The sequence below is a fragment of the Phaenicophaeus curvirostris genome, chromosome 8 (assembly GCF_032191515.1).
Source record: "Phaenicophaeus curvirostris isolate KB17595 chromosome 8, BPBGC_Pcur_1.0, whole genome shotgun sequence".
NCBI lineage: Eukaryota > Metazoa > Chordata > Aves > Cuculiformes > Cuculidae > Phaenicophaeus > Phaenicophaeus curvirostris.
This window is the reverse complement of record NC_091399.1, coordinates 40739217-40760762: the sequence shown is the minus strand read 5'-3', so window position 1 is coordinate 40760762 and position 21546 is coordinate 40739217. Positions and strand designations below refer to the sequence as shown.

The 21546-nt window shown below is 43.5% G+C and overlaps 1 protein-coding gene across 1 annotated transcript; it reads right to left on the bottom strand.

The window, feature by feature from the left end:
• Nucleotides 1–481: 481 nt before the first annotated feature.
• On the bottom strand, nucleotides 482–14524 carry LOC138723743 (glutamate-rich protein 3-like). Its single transcript, XM_069863101.1, has 9 exons — nucleotides 14489–14524; nucleotides 14258–14383; nucleotides 13575–13646; nucleotides 10457–10540; nucleotides 7871–8095; nucleotides 4716–4895; nucleotides 3151–3375; nucleotides 1182–1245; nucleotides 482–583 (listed from the first exon to the last, which is right to left on the bottom strand). The coding sequence occupies exons 1-8, from the start codon at nucleotides 14522–14524 to the stop codon at nucleotides 1204–1206; spliced, it is 990 nt and encodes a 329-aa protein (XP_069719202.1). The 3' UTR covers nucleotides 482–583; nucleotides 1182–1203.
• Between the last annotated feature and the right edge of the window lie 7022 nt (nucleotides 14525–21546).

The window sequence follows — 21546 nt, the reverse complement described above, 5'->3', positions numbered from 1 at the left end:
AGCATTCTTACATCAACAAGGTCTAGATTTCATTCCAAGCTACCAGCCTGATGAGTTGTAATGTTTGACAGATAACTTTGCTCAGATCTACAGGTAAAGACTTTCTTCATGCATACGCATAAAAGAATCTTTCTCTTTCCAGCCAAGGCTGCACTGTTTGAAATCTCAGGCACCAGCAGACACAGGGATGTCAGTGATTTCCACTTAAAATTCAGTCATTCCACGGCTACAGTGAGCTCACCGCACATAGAGCAGCGAGGCCACAAAGCTAAATTGTGAGGGAGAGCTGCCACTGCTGACACACCAGCTGTCCCTCAGGGCCATCATTTCTCACCTTTCCGATTTTATTGCTCATCTCTTTTTCTTCCCATCAATGCTTCTCAAGTACTGAAGTGACAGAATGCCAAGGACAGAAATGAAGAGTATCTGATGCAGAACCAATTAGGCAAATAAACAATTACCCAGACAGTGAGAATTAAGGGAATAAGGAGATTTATTTTCCGTATAAAAAATCATTTGAGATTCCAACTGTGTTGTTAGAACTGAGGCCTCCTTAGGCACCTGTCAGAAAGGTGCCCACCTCCTGGAAGGAAAAAGGCGTGATTAATCACAAACACACATCCACAGGGATTAATGAGGAAGCTAAGCAGTAGCACTGCAGAATTACAAAAGTAAAAATAGGAATAGGAAGTAAAAATTAAAGTCTCTCTCTAAATTTGACTTTCTCTGAAAAAGGCATTACAATAAGGAGCAAGTCAAGGCACAGCCTGAGCTCACCACCTCTCCCACAGGGGCAGGCAGAGTTGGAGGCAGCCTGCTGGCCACAGCGACTGGCCTGAGGTGGCACTGGGAAATGGCACATCCTGAGCATGCAGCTGGACCTGCCATGCATCATTTTTATATCACAAATATTTTATACCACAAATATCTTGGTTTGCCACAAGAAACAGCCCTGGACAAACTTCAGCAAGGGCAGCCTCTCCCCAGTCTTTTTTTTTGTTTTAAATCTCTGTCAACTGAAACAAGATGGGATTCAGGCAAAAAGGGCAAGGTCAGCCAGTTACAGCAGGCAATGGGAGCACTCAGTAAAGGGAAAGGACGATAGCCCCAGCAGGGCCAGAGCAGAGAACACAAGAAAGGCAAGGTAACAATAAATAGACAAGCAGACAGGAATAACTCACCTTTGGTAAAAGGTGCCCTGTGTCATTTGCTGCAGTGGTGGGATTTCTTTTTAACTACACAATCCTGCAAAAAGGAAATCAGCCTCGAGTCGGGCAAGACGAAGCCTTCAGGTAGAACAATCAGGGTGATCATTGCTTTACACTAGGCATAGATGTCATAGGTGTACGTACACACTTTTGGCTGTGCATGCTTACATTATAGCGTATAGAGCATTTGGTGAAACTCACCAGTTGTGACTGACCAGATGGTTCTCCCACCACAAAAGGATGGGGCCTATAATGATTTCGTGGAACGAGTGGTGGATGTGGGGTGTACACAGAGCTAGCACCTTCCACTGATTTTCTGGATTTTTCCACCAAAAAGAACAGAAATGTATGTCTCTGAGGTGCTAAATATCCTTAACAGCAATGTCTGAGCTTGCCTTCCCTCTGTCTTTCATCAGACAGCTATGATAACCAAATTGCCCAGATCCAATTGAACACCTGCTTAAGGAATGAGAGAGAGATGAGGGAGAAGACTTGTTCCAGTCTCTGATTGATTCCCCTGCACCCTTCTACAGCTGCACATCTCCCCAAGTTCAATTCCTCTGCCTATTTCTGTAGATCTCCCATTTCTTGATTTAGTCGAAGGCCTTTTTCTTTTCAAAATTTGAGTGCATCTGCCATTTCCTTGCTCTGACAGTGCCCCTCCCTGCCTTTTCTTCTCAAGAGCTCCACACTGGGCTGATTACCCTCCTGGACATAGATAGCTACATTTCTTATCCTCCCTTGCCCAGTCATCAGGTTTTCTCCTTTCCTTTCAGATTAGCTACTCAACCAATTTCACTGAATGTATGAAGGGAGAATTAAATTACAATACTAATTGCAGACAGGTTCCTGTGTCCTAGCGTGGCATCACAGCAAAGACACAGATCGTATATCTGCAGGCGTCTCCTTTACACTTCTCACTGAAGGAAGCAGTTTTGCTTTATGTTCCAAAAGTACCCAACTCCAGAATCCCTTAATAGGGTGCCTTGGTCACTGCTTACACAGTGGCAACTTTCTACCAGCAGGAGTTCAGTCAGTAAGTAATGCTTCTGCAATTATCATAGTGAGCAGTGGTTTTCATTAAAATCTCCTCCTTTCTTTACCTGATTAATTGCTCACAAACGCATTATTAAAATTAAAAAGATTCAAAACTGTTCTTTAACTGCTCAAAGAAGCAGCTAGCTTCTCAGCGCATGCTTCTCAATGCAGGCTCTAACGAAGAGATAGGATGTTGAGGACATGTCAGCCAAAATGACAACTTTTCCCATACGCGTCCAAGTGACTTCATAGGGAGAACCATTGACTTCTCTGGGATTTCCACTACTGTAACAACTACAGCATCAAGCTCTACCCACACAACACCAAACTCTTTTCATTAGTTACATGCTGGTTCAGATAAACATCGTGAGGAGAGGCAAACGACTGAAAATTTGAATGCAGTGCTCAGCAGCAGTCAGAAGTGGATAGTCGCTAGAAATTGAATTTCCCAGAATGGCAGGGACCAAGTTTGATTGTCTCTCCCAGTCCTGGGTTCCTACAATTTCCTTGCAGCAGTCAAGACTGGCTGGAGTGTAACAGAAGAAGTTTTCACACACTCACAGCATTTCCCCCATCCTGCTGAAGTTCTGGCACCAGATACAGTCAGAGGCAGGATCTTGACTAAGACAGAAGGATTGACGAAGACAGAAGGCCATGAGTAAGAGTTCCTACGCCTTTTTGTTCAAGCACCTTTTTAGCCCCAGCTGATGGAAAACACCCAATGTTTTAGTATACTGAGAAAAGGGTGGCAGCTATGTATTTTAATAGTTATAATTTTTTTTTCTTTCAAAAATTCAGGGAATCTTTATGCAAACTAGATAGCCACATCTTTCAGCTTTAGGCAAATACACCCACAGGGAAGGTAACGTAACAATAAACAGAGAAGCAGACAGGAATAACTCACCTTTGGTAAAAGCTGCCCTCTGTCATTTGCTGCAGTGGTGGGATGGAATAATCTGCCTCTGAGCATCCTAGTTCTCACTGCTCTCACTGCATTTACGCTCTTGTCTCCCTTTTGCAGAGCGGGAGGTGGCACTGGTATCATATGATTGATGACTGGGAGTTGATACGGGGATATACCAGTTACGTATTCCACTGAATTCATAAGTGTTAACTCACTCCTCTCCCCCTGCAAAAACATGTTAACCAGGTTAAGTAGGTGACACAAAAAATAGCTACCAAGCATATTGAACTACTCATGGTTTGACTGCTCTTTACAATTAGTAACACTCATGCCTCTCAAACAATTTCCTCACTTTGTGCTTGCCATTACGTTTATGAAAACCTTTATACGCTAAACCTCTTCGGTTTAATTTGCAAAGCAACGGACAGGCGGCTTGAAAATGTGGCCCTTATAGATCTAGACACCATCATTGTTAAACACATACTACTCGTAACCATGCAGAGTTCTGCTTCCAGGCAGGCACAATACCGCACAACCCCACAGCACTGCTGCATTCTTTCAGATGGCAAGCAAATTCCAAAGCAGTCACCCAGAATCTTCCAACAGTAACACTATTTGGCACCAATTATACAAGAAGTTGTTCAAAACGCTTCTTTGCCTTTGTAGCAGAGGTTTAGTCCTCCTTCTGAATGAATTGCAAACAGAGGACCAAGGCCCTGAAAAGCAAAACATCTCTAGAGAATAAATTCTGCAAACATTGCGTGCTCTGGATCCGAGTTCTGCATCATCTTCATGCTTTATGACTGATTTAGCTGTTTTGTCTGTTGTGAGCATTAAAGAAACAATGCCCATTGTTGCCCAATCACCCATAATTATGGAAGACATAGAAAGCGTCAGCAAATTCTCGGAGGGAAGATCATGACCATCATAATATGGAACAAATGCACAGCAGCACAAAGTTATTCATGCATTTCCTGCCTGTCAGTGGCCACAGATCCAACATCCTCCATTCCCGTGGAACTCCTATCATACAGTCAATTACATAATGCTTTTCCTAGAAGAGAAGACAACTCCAAATCTCACCTGAAAGTAACTGAATGCATATTAAGATCATGCTTGGCTACACCAAAAAGCTCTCATTCTCTGAACCCGCTAGTGTGATTTAGCAGTAGTAATGGTAAAAAAAGAAAGATGGTTTTTGCTACTTTTCAGCTGTAGGTGAAGATGAAATCTTGTAAGACTGTGTGAAAATATTCCTGAGTTCTTGATCTTACCCAGATGGCTGCTTCCCTCTCTACATAAAGGAAAATCTATGTAGAGGTAGAAAAATTTGCACATAGAGAGATTTTAGACTATAAAAGACAAGTCACCACATTTTTCCGGGCTGTGATGAAAAACTGGGCATTAGACCACTAAGACAATGTCTTGAAAATTAAACAGAGATCAAAAAGGAGCATTTAAATAAAAGCTGATAAATATTTGGAAGGCGTGTTGCCTGCAGTATGCAGTTCTAAGGACTGCAGTACTAAAGCACTATTATAAAACTCTCCATGAATCTGCATTACCTCCAGAATGAAATCCAGCCTCACCCCACTGGCAAACTGCTGATCAGGCTCAAGTGTGTGGTGCTTTTGTTTACAGCTTGAAGCCTTCGGCGCAGACCCTATGGCAGCAGAGATACAAACTGGCGGGAGGAGAAGAGGTTGTAGCGTATTTCCTGGAGCTGTATTTGGTAGCCAAGAGGTCTAAAAAGGAAAAAGAAAACAGCTACAAAATCTCAGTGGATCACTTCCAGTGCAGAGTAGACTCTTAAAATAAAAAATAGCACTGATCAATATATTTGGAAGTGATGAGTGACTCTCAGGTATCCTGGGGAAACAAAATTTCCTGGACTGCCTCCAAAGAGCCAGACCACTTTAGGCATCGCTAACTGAGTATCCACAAACTGGAGCATCCAAAAGAATTCTTGGCCATAAATATAGTTTTTGCTACTGTCTCTTCACAGTGCAGCCTTGAAGCAAATGTAATGAACTGAAAGGAACTGTAGCAGCATGCTGTTTCGGTGGCTTCACCACATGGACATTCAGACAGTACACCACAAAAGCACGACTGTTCAATGCTGAACACTTTTCTCACTTTTTATTTTATCTTTTCCTTGTATACTCTTCAGAATACCGCATTGAAATGTTAAACACCTCCCCCCACCAAAAAAAATCCCTGTTTAACTGAGTTAAGTCACCATCTTGGAAAAGGCAAACTCCTTGGCTTGGTGTTGACGAGAAGGATGTTCACCATGATCATCAACTACAGCCCTACGTGCCCTCTGTATGGGTTGGAGAGGAGAAGGTCATTCAGGACTGAACAACTTTCTTCAGTCCGCACCAACTATCATTATAGAAATGGAGAACCAGATAAAACTGCGCTATATAGTTGACCTTGGACTTCAGTATCATTCTTTTTCAACAGTATATTAACATTCCTTCTCTTCCCATCAACAGAGTAAGAAATTTCTGAGCCAGCACTCCAAAGCATGGCCTTCTGGAATGAACTTTAGTCTTACTTCGCACCTTCAACTCTGTTCTCTAAAAATCCTCCCTTGCTTTCAGGGTTTTATAACATGTGTAAGCTTGTCTGCAGCCACAGTATTCATTGACAATACTTATGGTAAGGATACCAGCCTAGCCTTGGGTGATGAGGCACACAAAAAGGAAATATTAAAGTAGATTTATCACAAAGCAAAGCCATTTTTCTCTAGGTTCTGATTTGACACTCTTGCAACCTCAGCTTCTGGAGATTTCTTTTTAACTACACAATCCTGCAAAAAGGAAATCAGCCTCGAGTCGGGCAAGATGAAGCCTTCAGGTAGAACAATCAGGGTGATCATTGCTTTACACTAGGCATAGATGTCATAGGTGTACGAACACACTTTTGGCTGTGCATGCTTACATTATAGCGTATAGAGCATTTGGTGAAACTCACCAGTTGTGACTGACCAGATGGTTCTCCCACCACAAAAGGATGGGGCCTATAATGATTTCGTGGAACGAGTGGTGGATGTGGGGTGTACACAGAGCTAGCATCTTCCACTGATTTTCTGGATTTTTCCACCAAAAAGAACAGAAATGTATGTCTCTGAGGTGCTAAATATCCTTAACAGCAATGTCTGAGCTTGCCTTCCCTCTGTCTTTCATCAGACAGCTATGATAACCAAATTGCCCAGATCCAATTGAACACCTGCTTAAGGAATGAGAGAGAGATGAGGGAGAAGACTTGTTCCAGTCTCTGATTGATTCCCCTGCACCCTTCTACAGCTGCAGATCTCCCCAAGTTCAATTCCTCTGCCTATTTCTGTAGATCTCCCATTTCTTGATTTAGTCGAAGGCCTTTTTCTTTTCAAAATTTGAGTGCATCTGCCATTTCCTTGCTCTGACAGTGCCCCTCCCTGCCTTTTCATCTCAAGAGCTCCACACTGGGCTGATTACCCTCCTGGACATAGACAGCTACATTTCTTATCCTCCCTTGCCCAGTCATCAGGTTTTCTCCTTTCCTTTCAGATTAGCTACTCAACCAATTTCACTGAATGTATGAAGGGAGAATTAAATTACAATACTAATTGCAGACAGGTTCCTGTGTCCTAGCGTGGCATCACAGCAAAGACACAGATCGTATATCTGCAGGCGTCTCCTTTACACTTCTCACTGAAGGAAGCAGTTTTGCTTTATGTTCCAAAAGTACCCAACTCCAGAATCCCTTAATAGGGTGCCTTGGTCACTGCTTACACAGTGGCAACTTTCTACCAGCAGGAGTTCAGTCAGTAAGTAATGCTTCTGCAATTATCATAGTGAGCAGTGGTTTTCATTAAAATCTCCTCCTTTCTTTACCTGATTAATTGCTCACAAACGCATTATTAAAATTAAAAAGATTCAAAACTGTTCTTTAACTGCTCAAAGAAGCAGCTAGCTTCTCAGCGCATGCTTCTCAATGCAGGCTCTAACGAAGAGATAGGATGTTGAGGACATGTCAGCCAAAATGACAACTTTTCCCATACGCGTCCAAGTGACTTCATAGGGAGAACCATTGACTTCTCTGGGATTTCCACTACTGTAACAACTACAGCATCAAGCTCTACCCACACAACACCAAACTCTTTTCATTAGTTACATGCTGGTTCAGATAAACATCGTGAGGAGAGGCAAACGACTGAAAATTTGAATGCAGTGCTCAGCAGTAGTCAGAAGTGGATAGTCGCTAGAAATTGAATTTCCCAGAATGGCAGGGACCAAGTTTGATTGTCTCTCCCAGTCCTGGGTTCCTACAATTTCCTTGCAGCAGTCAAGACTGGCTGGAGTGTAACAGAAGAAGTTTTCACACACTCACAGCATTTCCCCCATCCTGCTGAAGTTCTGGCACCAGATACAGTCAGAGGCAGGATCTTGACTAAGACAGAAGGATTGACGAAGACAGAAGGCCATGAGTAAGAGTTCCTACGCCTTTTTGTTCAAGCACCTTTTTAGCCCCAGCTGATGGAAAACACCCAATGTTTTAGTATACTGAGAAAAGGGTGGCAGCTATGTATTTTAATAGTTATAATTTTTTTTTCTTTCAAAAATTCAGGGAATCTTTATGCAAACTAGATAGCCACATCTTTCAGCTTTAGGCAAATACACCCACAGGGAAGGTAACGTAACAATAAACAGAGAAGCAGACAGGAATAACTCACCTTTGGTAAAAGCTGCCCTCTGTCATTTGCTGCAGTGGTGGGATGGAATAATCTGCCTCTGAGCATCCTAGTTCTCACTGCTCTCACTGCATTTACGCTCTTGTCTCCCTTTTGCAGAGCGGGAGGTGGCACTGGTATCATACGATTGATGACTGGGAGTTGATACGGGGATATACCAGTTACGTATTCCACTGAATTCATAAGTGTTAACTCACTCCTCTCCCCCTGCAAAAACATGTTAACCAGGTTAAGTAGGTGACACAAAAAATAGCTACCAAGCATATTGAACTACTCATGGTTTGACTGCTCTTTACAGAATCACAGAATCACAGAATAACCAGGTTGGAAGAGACCCACCGGATCACCGAGTCCAACCGTTCCTACCAAACACTAAACCATATCCCTCAGCACCTCGTCCACCCGTGCCTTAAACACCTCCAGGGAAGGTGAATCAACCACCTCCCTGGGCAGCCTGTTCCAGTGCCCAATGACCCTTTCTGTAAAGAATTTTTTCCTAACGTCTAGCCTAAACCTCCCCTGGCGGAGCTTGAGGCCATTCCCTCTTGTCCTGTCCCCTGTCACTTGGGAGAAGAGGCCAGCACCATCCTCTCTACAACGTCCTTTCAGGCAGTTGTAGAGAGCAATGAGGTCACCCCTCAGCCTCCTCTTCTCCAGGCTAAACAACCCCAGCTCTCTCAGCCGCTCTTCATAAGGCCTGTTCTCCAGCCCTTTCACCAGCTTTGTTGCTCTTCTCTGGACTCTCTCCAGAGCCTCAACATCCTTCTTGTGGTGAGGGGCCCAGAACTGAACACAGTATTCGAGGAGCGGTCTCACCAGTGCCGAGTACAGAGGGAGGATAACCTCCCTGGACCTGCTGGTCACGCCGTTTCTGATACAAGCCAAGATGCCATTGGCCTTCTTGGCCACCTGGGCACACTGCTGGCTCATATTCAGTCGGCTGTCAACCAACACCCCCAGGTCCCTCTCCTCCAGGCAGCTTTCTAGACAGACTTCTCCCAGTCTGTAGCACTGCATAGGGTTGTTGTGCCCCAAGTGCAGGACCCGGCATTTGGCCTTGTTAAACCTCATGCCATTGGACTCTGCCCAGCGGTCCAGCCTGTTCAGATCCCTTTGCAGAGCCTCCCGACCCTCCAGCAGATCGACACTTCCACCCAGCTTAGTGTCGTCCGCAAACTTGCTAAGGGTGCACTCGATGCCTTCATCCAGATCATTGATGAAGACATTGAACAGGGCTGGACCCAGCACTGAGCCCTGGGGAACCCCACTTGTCACTGGCCTCCAGCTGGATTTCACACCATTCCAGCTGGATTTCACACCATTACAATTAGTAACACTCATGCCTCTCGAACAATTTCCTCACTTGGTGCTTGCCATTACGTTTATGAAAACATTTATACGCTAAACCTCTTCGGTTTAATTTGCAAAGCAACGGACAGGCGGCTTGAAAATGTGGCCCTTATAGATCTAGACAACATCATTGTTAAACACATACTACTCGTAACCATGCAGAGTTCTGCTTCCAGGCAGGCACAATACTGCACAACCCCACAGCACTGCTGCATTCTTTCCGATGGCAAGCAAATTCCAAAGCAGTCAGCCAGAATCTTCCAACAGTAACACTATTTGGCACCAATTATACAAGAAGTTGTTCAAAACGCTTCTTTGCCTTTGTAGCAGAGGTTTAGTCCTCCTTCTGAATGAATTGCAAACAGAGGACCAAGGCCCTGAAAAGCAAAACATCTCTAGAGAATAAATTCTGCAAACATTGCGTGCTCTGGATCCGAGTTCTGCATCATCTTCATGCTTTATGACTGATTTAGCTGTTTTGTCTGTTGTGAGCATTAAAGAAACAATGCAAATCACCCATAATTATAGAAGACATAGAAAGTGTCAGCAAATTCTTGGAGGGAAGATCATGACCATCATAATATGGAACAAATGCACAGCAGCACAAAGTTATTCATGCATTTCCTGCCTGTCAGTGGTCACAGATCCAACATCCTCCATTCCCATGGAACTCCTATCACACAGTCAATTACATAATGCTTTTCCTAGAAGAGAAGACAACTCCAAATCTCACCTGAAAGTAACTGAATGCATATTAAGATCATGTTTGGCTACACCAAAAAGCTCTCATTCTCTGAACCCGCTAGTGTGATTTAGTAGTAGTAGTAATGGTAAAAAAAGAAAGATGGTTTTTGCTACTTTTCAGCTGTAGATGAAGATGAAATCTTGTAAGACTGTGTGAAAATATTCCTGAGTTCTTGATCTTACCCAGATGGCTGCTTCCCTCTCTACATAAAGGAAAACCTATGTAGAGGTAGAAAAATTTGCACATAGAGAGATTTTAGACTATAAAAGACAAGTCACCACATTTTTCCGGGCTGTGATGAAAAACTGGGCATTAGACCACTAAGACAATGTCTTGAAAATTAAACAGAGATCAAAAAGGAGCATTTAAATAAAAGCTGATAAATATTTGGAAGGCGTGTTGCCTGCAGTATGCAGTTCTGCGAACTGCAGTACTAAAGCACTATTATAAAACTCTCCATGAATCTGCATTACCTTCAGAACGAAATCCAGCCTCACCCCACTGGCAAACTGCTGATCAGGCTCAAGTGTGTGGTGCTTTTGTTTACAGCTTGAAGCCTTCGGCGCAGACCCTATGGCAGCAGAGCTACAAACTGGCGGGAGGCGAAGAGGTTGTAGCGTATTTCCTGGAGCTGTATTTGGTCGCCAAGAAGTCTAAAAAGGAAAAAGAAAACAGCTACAAAATCTCAGTGGATCACTTCCAGTGCAGAGTAGACTCTTAAAATAAAAAATAGCACTGATCAATATATTTGGAAGTGATGAGTGACTCTCAGGTATCCTGGGGAAACAATATTTCCTGGACTGCCTCCAAAGAGCCAGACCACTTTAGGCATCGCTAACTGAGTATCCACAAACTGGAGCATCCAAAAGAATTCTTGGCCATAAATATAGTTTTTGCTACTGTCTCCTCACAGTGCAGCCTTGAAGCAAATGTAATGAACTGAAAGGAACTGTAGCAGCATGCTGTTTCGGTGGCTTCACCACATGGACATTCAGACACTACACCACAAAAGCACAACTGTTCAATGCTGAACACTTTTCTGACTTTTTATTTTATCTTTTCCTTGTATACTCTTCAGAATACCGCATTGAAATGTTAAACACCTCCCCCCACAAAAAAAAAACACCTGTTTAACTGAGTTAAGTCACCATCTTGGAAAAGGCAAACTCCTTGGCTTGGTGTTGACGAGAAGGATGTTCACCATGATCATCAACTACAGCCCTATGTGCCCTCTGTATGGGATGGAGAGGAGAAGGTCATTCAGGACTGAACAACTTTCTTCAGTCCGCACCAACTATCATTATAGAAATGGAGAACCAGATAAAACTGTGCTATATAGTTGACCTTGGACTTCAGTATCATTCTTTTTCAACAGTATATTAACATTCCTTCTCTTCCCATCAACAGAGTAAGAAATTTCTGAGCCAGCACTCCAAAGCATGGCCTTCTGGAATGAACTTTAGTCTTACTTCGCACCTTCAACTCTGTTCTCTAAAAATCCTCCCTTGCTTTCAGGGTTTTATAACATGTGTAAGCTTGCCTGCAGCCACAGTATTCATTGACAATACTTATGGTAAGGATACCAGCCTAGCCTTGGGTGACGAGGCACACAAAAAGGAAATATTAAAGTAGATTTATCACAAAGCAAAGCCATTTTTCTCTAGGTTCTGATTTGACACTCTTGCAACCTCAGCTTCTGGAGATTTCTTTTTAACTACACAATCCTGCAAAAAGGAAATCAGCCTCGAGTCGGGCAAGACGAAGCCTTCAGGTAGAACAATCAGGGTGATCATTGCTTTACACTAGGCATAGATGTCATAGGTGTACGAACACACTTTTGGCTGTGCATGCTTACATTATAGCGTATAGAGCATTTGGTGAAACTCACCAGTTGTGACTGACCAGATGGTTCTCCCACCACAAAAGGATGGCGCCTATAATGATTTCGTGGACCGAGTTGTGGATGTGGGGTGTACACAGAGCTAGCATCTTCCACTGATTTTCTGGATTTTTCCACCTAAAAGAATAGAAATGTATGTCTCTGAGGTGCTAAATATCCTTAACAGCAATGTCTGAGCTTGCCTTCCCTCTGTCTTTCATCAGACAGCTATGATAATCAAATTGCCCAGATCCAATTGAACACCTGCTTAAGGAATGAGAGAGAGATGAGGGAAAAGACTTGTTCCAGTCTCTGATTGATTCCCCTGCACCCTTCTACAGCTGCACATCTCCCCAAGTTCAATTCCTCTGCCTATTTCTGTAGATCTCCCATTTCTTGATTTAGTCGAAGGCCTTTTTCTTTTCAAAATCTGAGTGCATCTGCCATTTCCTTGCTCTGACAGTGCCCCTCCCTGCCTTTTCTTCTCAAGAGCTCCACACTGGGCTGATTACCCTCCTGGACATAGAAAGCTACACTTCTTATCCTCCCTTGCCCAGTCATCAGGTTTTCTCCTTTCCTTTCAGATTAGCTACTCAACCAATTTCACTGAATGTATGAAGGGAGAATTAAATTACAATACTAATTGCAGACAGGTTCCTGTGTCCTAGCGTGGCATCACAGCAAAGACACAGATCGTATATCTGCAGGCGTCTCCTTTACACTTCTCACTGAAGGAAGCAGTTTTGCTTTATGTTCCAAAAGTACCCAACTCCAGAATCCCTTAATAGGGTGCCTTGGTCACTGCTTACACAGTGGCAACTTTCTACCAGCAGGAGTTCAGTCAGTAAATAATGCTTCTGCAATTATCATAGTGAGCAGTGGTTTTCATTAAAATCTCCTCCTTTCTTTACCTGATTAATTGCTCACAAACGCATTATTAAAATTAAAAAGATTCAAAACTGTTCTTTAACTGCTCAAAGAAGCAGCTAGCTTCTCAGCGCATGCTTCTCAATGCAGGCTCTCACGAAGAGATAGGATGTTGAGGACATGTCAGCCAAAATGACAACTTTTCCCATACGCGTCCAAGTGACTTCATAGGGAGAACCATTGACTTCTCTGGGATTTCCACTACTGTAACAACTACAGCATCAAGCTCTACCCACACAACACCAAACTCTTTTCATTAGTTACATGCTGGTTCAGATAAACATCGTGAGGAGAGGCAAACGACTGAAAACAGACTGAGGGTCTTCAGCTTCGAAAATGAGAAGGAATATTAAAAACGCATGTAAAATCACAAATGTCTTGGAAAAGGGGAATAGTTATTAATTTTGTTCATAATGAGAACAATGGAGCATCAAACAGAATTATCAGACAGCAGATACAGTAATTATTGTGCAGAAATTCAAGCAAGTACCATTTTATTCAACTTGCAATTAGATTCCACAACTAAGAATACTGCAGAACCAAAATAATAAGTTGATTCAAAGGGAATCATGTTTAGGAATGGGAGCTCCTGAGCCATTCGATAGAGCTAGAAGAGGTAACCTGGGGCAGGATCATCCTCTACTTGCTTGTTCCTTGTACTTTTTCCATAACCCACAGAGACAGGATGCTTGATTCAATGAATCGTTGGCCTGACTCAGGGCTGTTATTTAGCACAGGGCAAAACTAGCAAGTCCCATCAGTACTCAATAGCGTTCAAGCCTTACCTTGATTTTCTGCACCCTCACCTTCTTCACAGAATTTTCAAGTTTCCTTTTCATTTCCAGCTCGTGATAACGCTATCAATATCAGAGAAAGAAATCTCATTAACAGACATTATGAGATGTCAGTGAATGTAAGAGCATTTGCTTCTGTTCTGCTTATCACTCACCTGCTCCCTGGCCATTATCCTCATTTTGCCCAGCTATGAAACTACTACTGACTCAATCCATTTGCATTACATCCATGTGTATTAATATCAGAAAGGGAACAACTGAGCATTTGTAAAGTTGTAGGGACCAGCTGCACTCTTGATACGTAGTGGGAATGTGACCAAATCTTGTACTCAGGTAACATATATAACCATGTTCAAATTATTTTGGTTTTATTAGAATTTTTTAAGCAAACTAGCCTGTGACTATCACCCCAGAATCTGACAACTGCCAGCATGCATTAAGTGAGCCAAGATAGTGTCTGTTCTAATGGCAGTATGGTTTAACAGCTAGAGGCCAGTGGAGGTTCCATGTGGGGGACGCCAAGTACAAAGATTGTCCCTCTTCCCAGCAGGAGATACATTTTCAGGAGAGCATGAGGGCACAGCTACAGAAAACAGACTGGTATGAGATAATAGCCACTGTCTGTCTGCTGGGAAGTATTTGAAAAGGCTTACAGATCCCTAGTAAATGCATACCTCCATATCAAGGATCTTCTGAAACGTGGCCTGAGCCAGGCACTCCTCTGCGTATCTTTGCTGATCCTTCCTCCGAACATTTTGCCAGTATTCTTTATCAGGTATTATTCTTCCACTCCTTGAGATCTGTGGTAATCAAATATAAAGTGACTAAAAAGAACAGAAAACAGACTAAAGTATGTTTTCAAACAGAGTAGCACCTCTGCTTTCTGTCGTGGTGCTGGAGCTCACCTTCCCAGCACAAAACTGTAGTTTCTTTGACTGCATGGACCCCACCAGCCAAACAAGAGCAGGAGAGAAGCAGTCACGTTTTCTAACAACTGAGGGCTCACCCTTACTCTTCACGGGCCATCGCCCAAGTCAGTGAAGGGTAATTAAACACTCGCCTTCCCACTGTGTGAGGGTTGCATCTGCCTGTGCTAACCAGCATCACACCTAGGAGTGCATAGGTATTTTTTAAAATATTCAGCACATTCACCTTTACCAAATCCTTCAGTTTTCCATTAAACACTTTTGAAAAATAACATTGAAGCTATTTAAACTGCTAATAGAGTCAAAGATGCTTAGATCTCACAGTTTAAAAAAAAAACCAAGAGAATCAATATGAGTCTGTATATTTGCAAACTGAAAGATCTTGCAGAGAAAAAATCCAGTAAGCAAAAAGAAATACAGACCAAAAAACATAAAACATTCTAAATTTATCAAAACACCTCCATGAAAGATCTTCTTCTGCCTGGATGTGAAATGCAAGCAGATTGACAAGCATTCTCACATCACCAGAACAGTACAGTAATACAGTGCCACATGTAACTTCTTACTGGAAATGCATTTACTGAGCAGAAGCTCAGGGCTAAGCCAAAGCTCTCCAATGTTTAGATACATCATCAATCCATGTCAGCCACTCTTCGCAGTTTCAGGCAGACAGGCATTATGACTGCTGCATTACAGAAGCTGCAGTGGAAGCATAAGCTTGATATTCCATGGAGTATGGCCTCCATATTGACTCTTAGCACATTCCTTCTTGTGTGGAATCATCGTTCACCAGCAGCCCCCATGGCAGCACTTTGAGAGCCCCAGGTGGCCCTTGGACCTTGTCATCCTGAAACACGCTCAGTGTCAGGTGAAGCATTTCCTCAGCTGCAACTACTGTCTTCAAAACTGCTTAGCACACAGAGCTAAGCTCCGAGCTCTGGCTTTCTGTCATTCGGATTTCAGTAATGCAGCCTTAGGACGAAACGGTGTGACCAGCAGGTCCAGGGAGGTTATTCTCCCTCTGTATTCGGCACTGGTGAGACCGCTCCTCGAATCCTGTGTTCAGTTCTGGGCCCCTCACCACAAGAAGGATGTTGAGGCTCTGCAACGAGTCCAGAGAAGAGCAACGAAGCTGGTGAAGGGGCTGGAGAACAAGACTTAACGAGGAGTGGCTGAGAGAGCTGGGGTTGTTTAGCCTGGAGAAGAGGAGGCTGAGGGGAGACCTCATTGCTCTCTACAACTACCTGAAAGGAGGTTGTAGAGAGGAGGGTGATGGCCTCTTCTCCCAAGTGACAGGGGACAGGATGAGACAGAATGGCCTCAAGCTCCGCTAGGGGAGGTTCAGGCTGCACATCAAAAATTTTTTTCATGGAAAGGGTCATTGGGCACTGGCAGAGGCTGCCCAGGGAGGTTGTTGAGTCACCATCCCTGGAGGTGTTTAAAAGACGGCTGGATGAGGTGCTGAGGGGCATGGTTTAGTGACTGATGGGAACGGTTGGACTCAACGATCCTGTGGGTCTTTTCCAACCTTGTGATTCTGTTATCTAGATGACCTACGGTAGGTAATAATGCAGCAGAAAATGCCTGGATTAAACAAACCTGCCCTCAGTCTCAGTGTGATCGCATGGCTGTGATCTGGCACAGCATGATTTCACATTTGGCTAGCTGGTCAACTCCTCACCAACACATACCTCTAACAAACAAACAACAAATCCATTAGTGGTTTGATTTGTCCACTATTAGAGGAAACAAAGAACTCTCCTCTTTTTTTTTCTCAGAAAAGGAAACTTTTCAGTCTCACCAGTCCTGATCTCACAAGATGTCGTCTTATCCTGGCATTGCTGAAATATCCAACCAGGTGTTTGTCTGTAAGGCTATTGTAGGTTCCAATAAATCTGAAATAAAATCAATATAGATGCATATAATCCCTTTGATAGTCAAATTATTACAGCTTAAGTTATACATACTTACCCAATAGTTTGCTGCACAAAATGCTATCTTGATGAATCAAGCCCAACATTTTGTCAGATAAATGCTAATCAGACTATGTAAAAGCAAGATCTTACTGTCTGTGGAATGTTCCTATCAGAAACAACTGACTTCTACGTAAGATACAGCAGTTCAGCATTGACCAGCATCCCACCACTGAGGCACAGGGTCCAAGAAAGCCCAGCTCTGAAAGTCTCCTCCAAGACCGACTCTCGCAACAGCCTCCTCAGGTGACCTTCACCAGGCCATCACCATATCATACAACATCTGGAGCTGGATTACTGGCATGGACTCCAGCTCCCTTGCTACCCAGCCATGGGCTTTGTCAGAAGTGCAGTATATGGTACATCTCCAGGGAGGGGGATGTCCCAGAACTCCTGCACCACTGCACTGCCCTACCATGCACCTCATGCTCCCCTTCCTCCTCCCGCCTCCCAACTCGTGGTAGGCATGGCAGTGATAGAGCTTCTGGCAGCTTGCGCAAAGACCTATAATAATAACTTGGCTTGGGAGGGATCTTCAGAAGCCACCTAATCCAGATCCCAGCTCCAGACAGATCACTTATACAACTTTATCTCTACAAAAGAATTTTCCTGCAGTCTTCATAGCCAGCTCTGAGCCATTATTGTCTGGTCTCTAACACCAAAAAAATTGCTTTCTTCCATCTACTCAGGTTAACAGAAACTGCTAGCACCAAAATATATTTTCAAGACAGAACACTGTTTCCCTATTATTTTCACTGCCTTGAAAGTTAGCAGACATGTTATTAACTTGGATGCAAATTCTGCTCTGATGAAGGGACTATTTATTTGTTTTTTTAGCCGAAGCCTCCTTCTGTATCCACATTTCCAACCTTTTATTTTAACAGCTATTTCCCCTTCTTTAATGTTCCCTCCATCAGAGGGAGTGTACATCAAATTTGCCACTTCAAACACCTATACAGAAAACTAGGTTGCTTCAATTGCAGATGTCAAAAAATAGGCTTAAATATAACCTTCTGTTTTGAACAATTTTCTCAATTGGGATTCAGCTACGTATCTGTTACAATGTTGTCTGGCTAACCACTAATTTGCTCATGAACAAAAAAGCCTGCCTCAAAAAGCATTTCTCCATTTGGCCTTTACACAAATAGAACTCACAAACAACTCAGGAAAACGAATCTACAACAGCAACATTAGGAACCATCCTAAACCATTTCAGGGAGCATTTATGTGAACACAACAGTGACTCCAGGCTATTATTTAAACAGACAGACAAGAATGTTTATCCCACAAACATATTGATAAATTCAATTGCACAAAACTTGTGCAGGGCAAGATTCATAACTTCCATGGTATATACAGGCCAGGAAGCCTACGGTACGGCATTACGGTTTTGCTGGCTGGCCCCACATGGCTATAGTTTGAAGTGCAACTTGCATTGATGAGAACAATTTTGCTCTCTAAATACAGTTACTGTGTTACATTTTTACATTTTTACATTTTTACATTTACTTTATTACCTTTTACCAAAAATCAGCAGATCTGCTCTGTGTAGCCTATTTCCTCAAACTCAATAAAATCCAAACACGCTCTGCAGGAAAGCAAAGAGTTTGTGCCAAAGTTGGGGCAGCAAGCAGACTCCTGTGTCTGCAGGAATCCCATCACTATTGCTCCAGCCCTCAGCCAGCTACCACCTCTTCACCACCTCGGCCTTTCTGTGGAGAGCACGCTTTGCACTGGCAGGACCGAAGAAAGTCCCCCTCCAGACCCAGGTGTCAGAAAAGAGGCAAGTGATGAAGGATCTCTCTTGAGAACCCAGGTCTTCCTGGGTTAGAAAGCACAGACACCGGGCAACCCATCGCTCAGTTCGGTACCAGCCTGCACAGCTCAGAGCCAAGGACCCAAGGCTTTTGCCACACCATGCTCTCAAGATTTTAACGAGACTGACTAGCCAGTAGCACAACAGCTCTGAAGGGCTGCTCAGTCTAAAAGAGTCCTGGGACTAGGCAGTCGTAGCGGCCAGCGTGGCTGGGCTACACTACCTGCTGCCAATCTTTGCCCCTCAAAACACCCCTCATGTTATGCAAAAGTCCTTTTCTGTATTTGGAGCAATAAACATGGGTCCAATATGAAATGCAAGAACCTCTCGAGTATTTTCCAGTTCCCATGCTAAAATACTCAGGATTGTCTTTAATGCATACACTGAGCAATCCAAAGTGAACAAACTGCATCTCTCTTCTCTTTATTGGTGAAAATCCGCCAAATCAACAAACATAGAGACCCTGATCATGTAGATTGTCAGAGTAAGGCCCTCCCCTGCTCCACACAAGAAATGCCTTGCACCTCTGGAATGCCAACAGAGCTACAACTTCCTAGCTGACAAAGATCAGAGCTTCAAAAAATTGAACCCAAGATATGAGAGTTAAACACAAAACCAGAAGCATCCGTAACTAGCAGATACCTTTTTTAAGAGTTCTTAGCACAACCTTATCATACGTCACCCTCTGGAAAGAGGACAAACAACAAAATACATTTCAGTCAGCTGAAGTTTTTAATAGTCTAGATCCATTCACGTTGTTAAATGCACACACTCAGCCACACATTGCATAGTGTTCAGCCTGACCTTCAGGCTCTCTGGGCAGGAAATATTTTAATTACACAACAAGAGATTGATCTCTCTGGTTTTCTTTGGCTTTAAATTTAAATGCCACTGTACCTCTCTTGCCTGTCTTTCAATGGGACGATTCATGAAAAATGTCTATTATTAGGCCAGGGCACCACACACAACAGCATGTTCAGGGGAAGAAAGAACAATTTGATTAAAAAAAAATTTAAAAAAAGCAAGGAGATCATGAATTTACAGGAATTTTATCTGGGGTTTCACAATAATCGCCCAAGTAGCCTACCAACAATAAATTAAACTTTAAACAAACAATTTAGCTTACCTTGTTATGCACGTTGATCAAATACCGGCACTATAGCAACTGTTCTACATTACTTTTTAAAACCATTTGCATTTGAAACCATCAGATTACATCAATTATGCTAAATGTTGACTTACAGTACGCCCTGGCAGTTGCATACAGAGGCAGAGGAGAAACTCAATCCAACTCCTCTTCATTTACTCCCTTCCATCTAATATTTCATGGACCATGTAACTAGTCAAAACACAATTCCCACCTGAGTACGGTGACACAGCAACTTTAGTTTCAAAGACAACTCTGCACACGTTTTCTCATTTAAATTATGAACAGGCTGGTCTTTAAAAATGCTGAATTAAACTCAAAGTTCAGAGAGTATTGGGGAAAACGAGGAAATGTTTTGGGCCTGAAACAAAACCCAGGAAACCACTGGAAAGAATGGAAGGGCATCCACTAGGCTTTGGCAGAGCCTGACTTCCCAGAGACACCCAAGCTCTCTGCCCAGGTGAATGCCTCAGTTGCCTAGAAGAGCAGCACAAGCAGAGCCTCACTGAACACCCGGGCACTGGCTCAAGCTTGGGTTCAAACTGTGTGCAGAAGCAGCATCTAGCCCTGCAAGTCTGTGCCCACTAGCAGCTGCTGCCCAGTTCCTGCTCATGCTGACTGACTGGTTCATCCTCCCCTGTCAGACTTTAGGCAAGTGCAGCCGGAGCGGGCCATGCTGACACCTCTCCCAAGTCCCCCTGGAGTATCCCACTGACACCAAAGAGTTAGACCGACTCGGCACTCCAGAGGATGAGGTGCAGGTGCAATTCCCAGCCCAAGGGCAGCCAGGGCGAGTTACCAAACCAGGTAACTTCCTTCCCCCAGGCACCAAGGAAGTCTACCAAATACCATCATGCGCATGGAGCACATGTTCTCTCTGGACACCCTGAAGAACTTAGTACATGAAGGGAGTTCCCCACCCGCTGGCACAAGGAGGGGACCCTGGGAGGCAGATGCATCCCATTCCCAGGTCTGTCTCTGCTTTATGTGGGCATCTTGACCTCCCACCCTTTGAGACCAGCAGCATGCCAGGTGCTCACTCACCCTTCGGTACCATCTGCGCTCCTAGGTAACACCTTAACTGCCTGTTCATGAAAACAAACTGCTGTTGCTAGAGACAACTCTGCTTTTCTCCCAAAAGTAATAAATTAATAAAGCCAAGTACAAGGACACAAATCAACACACAGAACGGAGGCACAAACCAAAAAAGCCACAATTTGTTCTGCTTTAAAAGAATGTATTGAGGGCCAAAGTAAACCAATTATCAGCCCAAAGCCCCGCAGAAGGAATTACGTCTGCAGTGGCAGGGAGTCCAGCTGTGCAGATGACTAAGTACACAAAACAAAAAATACACCAGAGCCAGTGACTAGGATTTTAGTAAATTAAGGAAGTGTCCACTTAGAACTCTGTATTATACCAGATTTTCATTGCATTATCATTACCATTACTATTTATTAACAGTATCTGGTTTTGATCTGCTTACAGCGCAACGCACTGCGTGCAGAGCTTGTGCTGTGTATCAAAAGGATCTTTAAAACCGCTCTTATTCATTTGAAAGGACTAAGTCACAGTAGGCATCCAGCATCAGTTTTGTAAAGCACATGTTCACAGTTAATAATTTACAGTGCAATTAAATCAGTGACCGTTCACCAAAGAAATAATCTAAGAGAGCATCAAAGCTCTAGTTATTGATCGGTAGAGTCACAGGGAATTACAGCTCCCATGTTTTACATGATCACTGGAGTTCGTTGCTCCTTCAATCAAGCAAAGAGTCCTGCCCTAACGGAGACCATTCCTCGCTTTAACAAGCTAATGGATCTGGCATTGCTTCTGCTGGGGACATAAACAAGAAAGGCTCAGCCAGCCTCCAGACAGAACAAATTCAAACACAGACTGTCAGTTAAGAACCCCACAAGGCAAGGCCCCTGCCCAACATGTTCCATTTGGGAGCAAAGACTCCTCCCAGGAGACTTTCCAGACACCTGGCCACTGCCTGCAATACCCTCCCTAAGGAAACTCTTCAGCCACCATTAAGTACATCCCATTTCAAAAAACAATGCCGTCAGGGTCTCCACAGAGGAAAGCAGATGGTGGCAAAGTG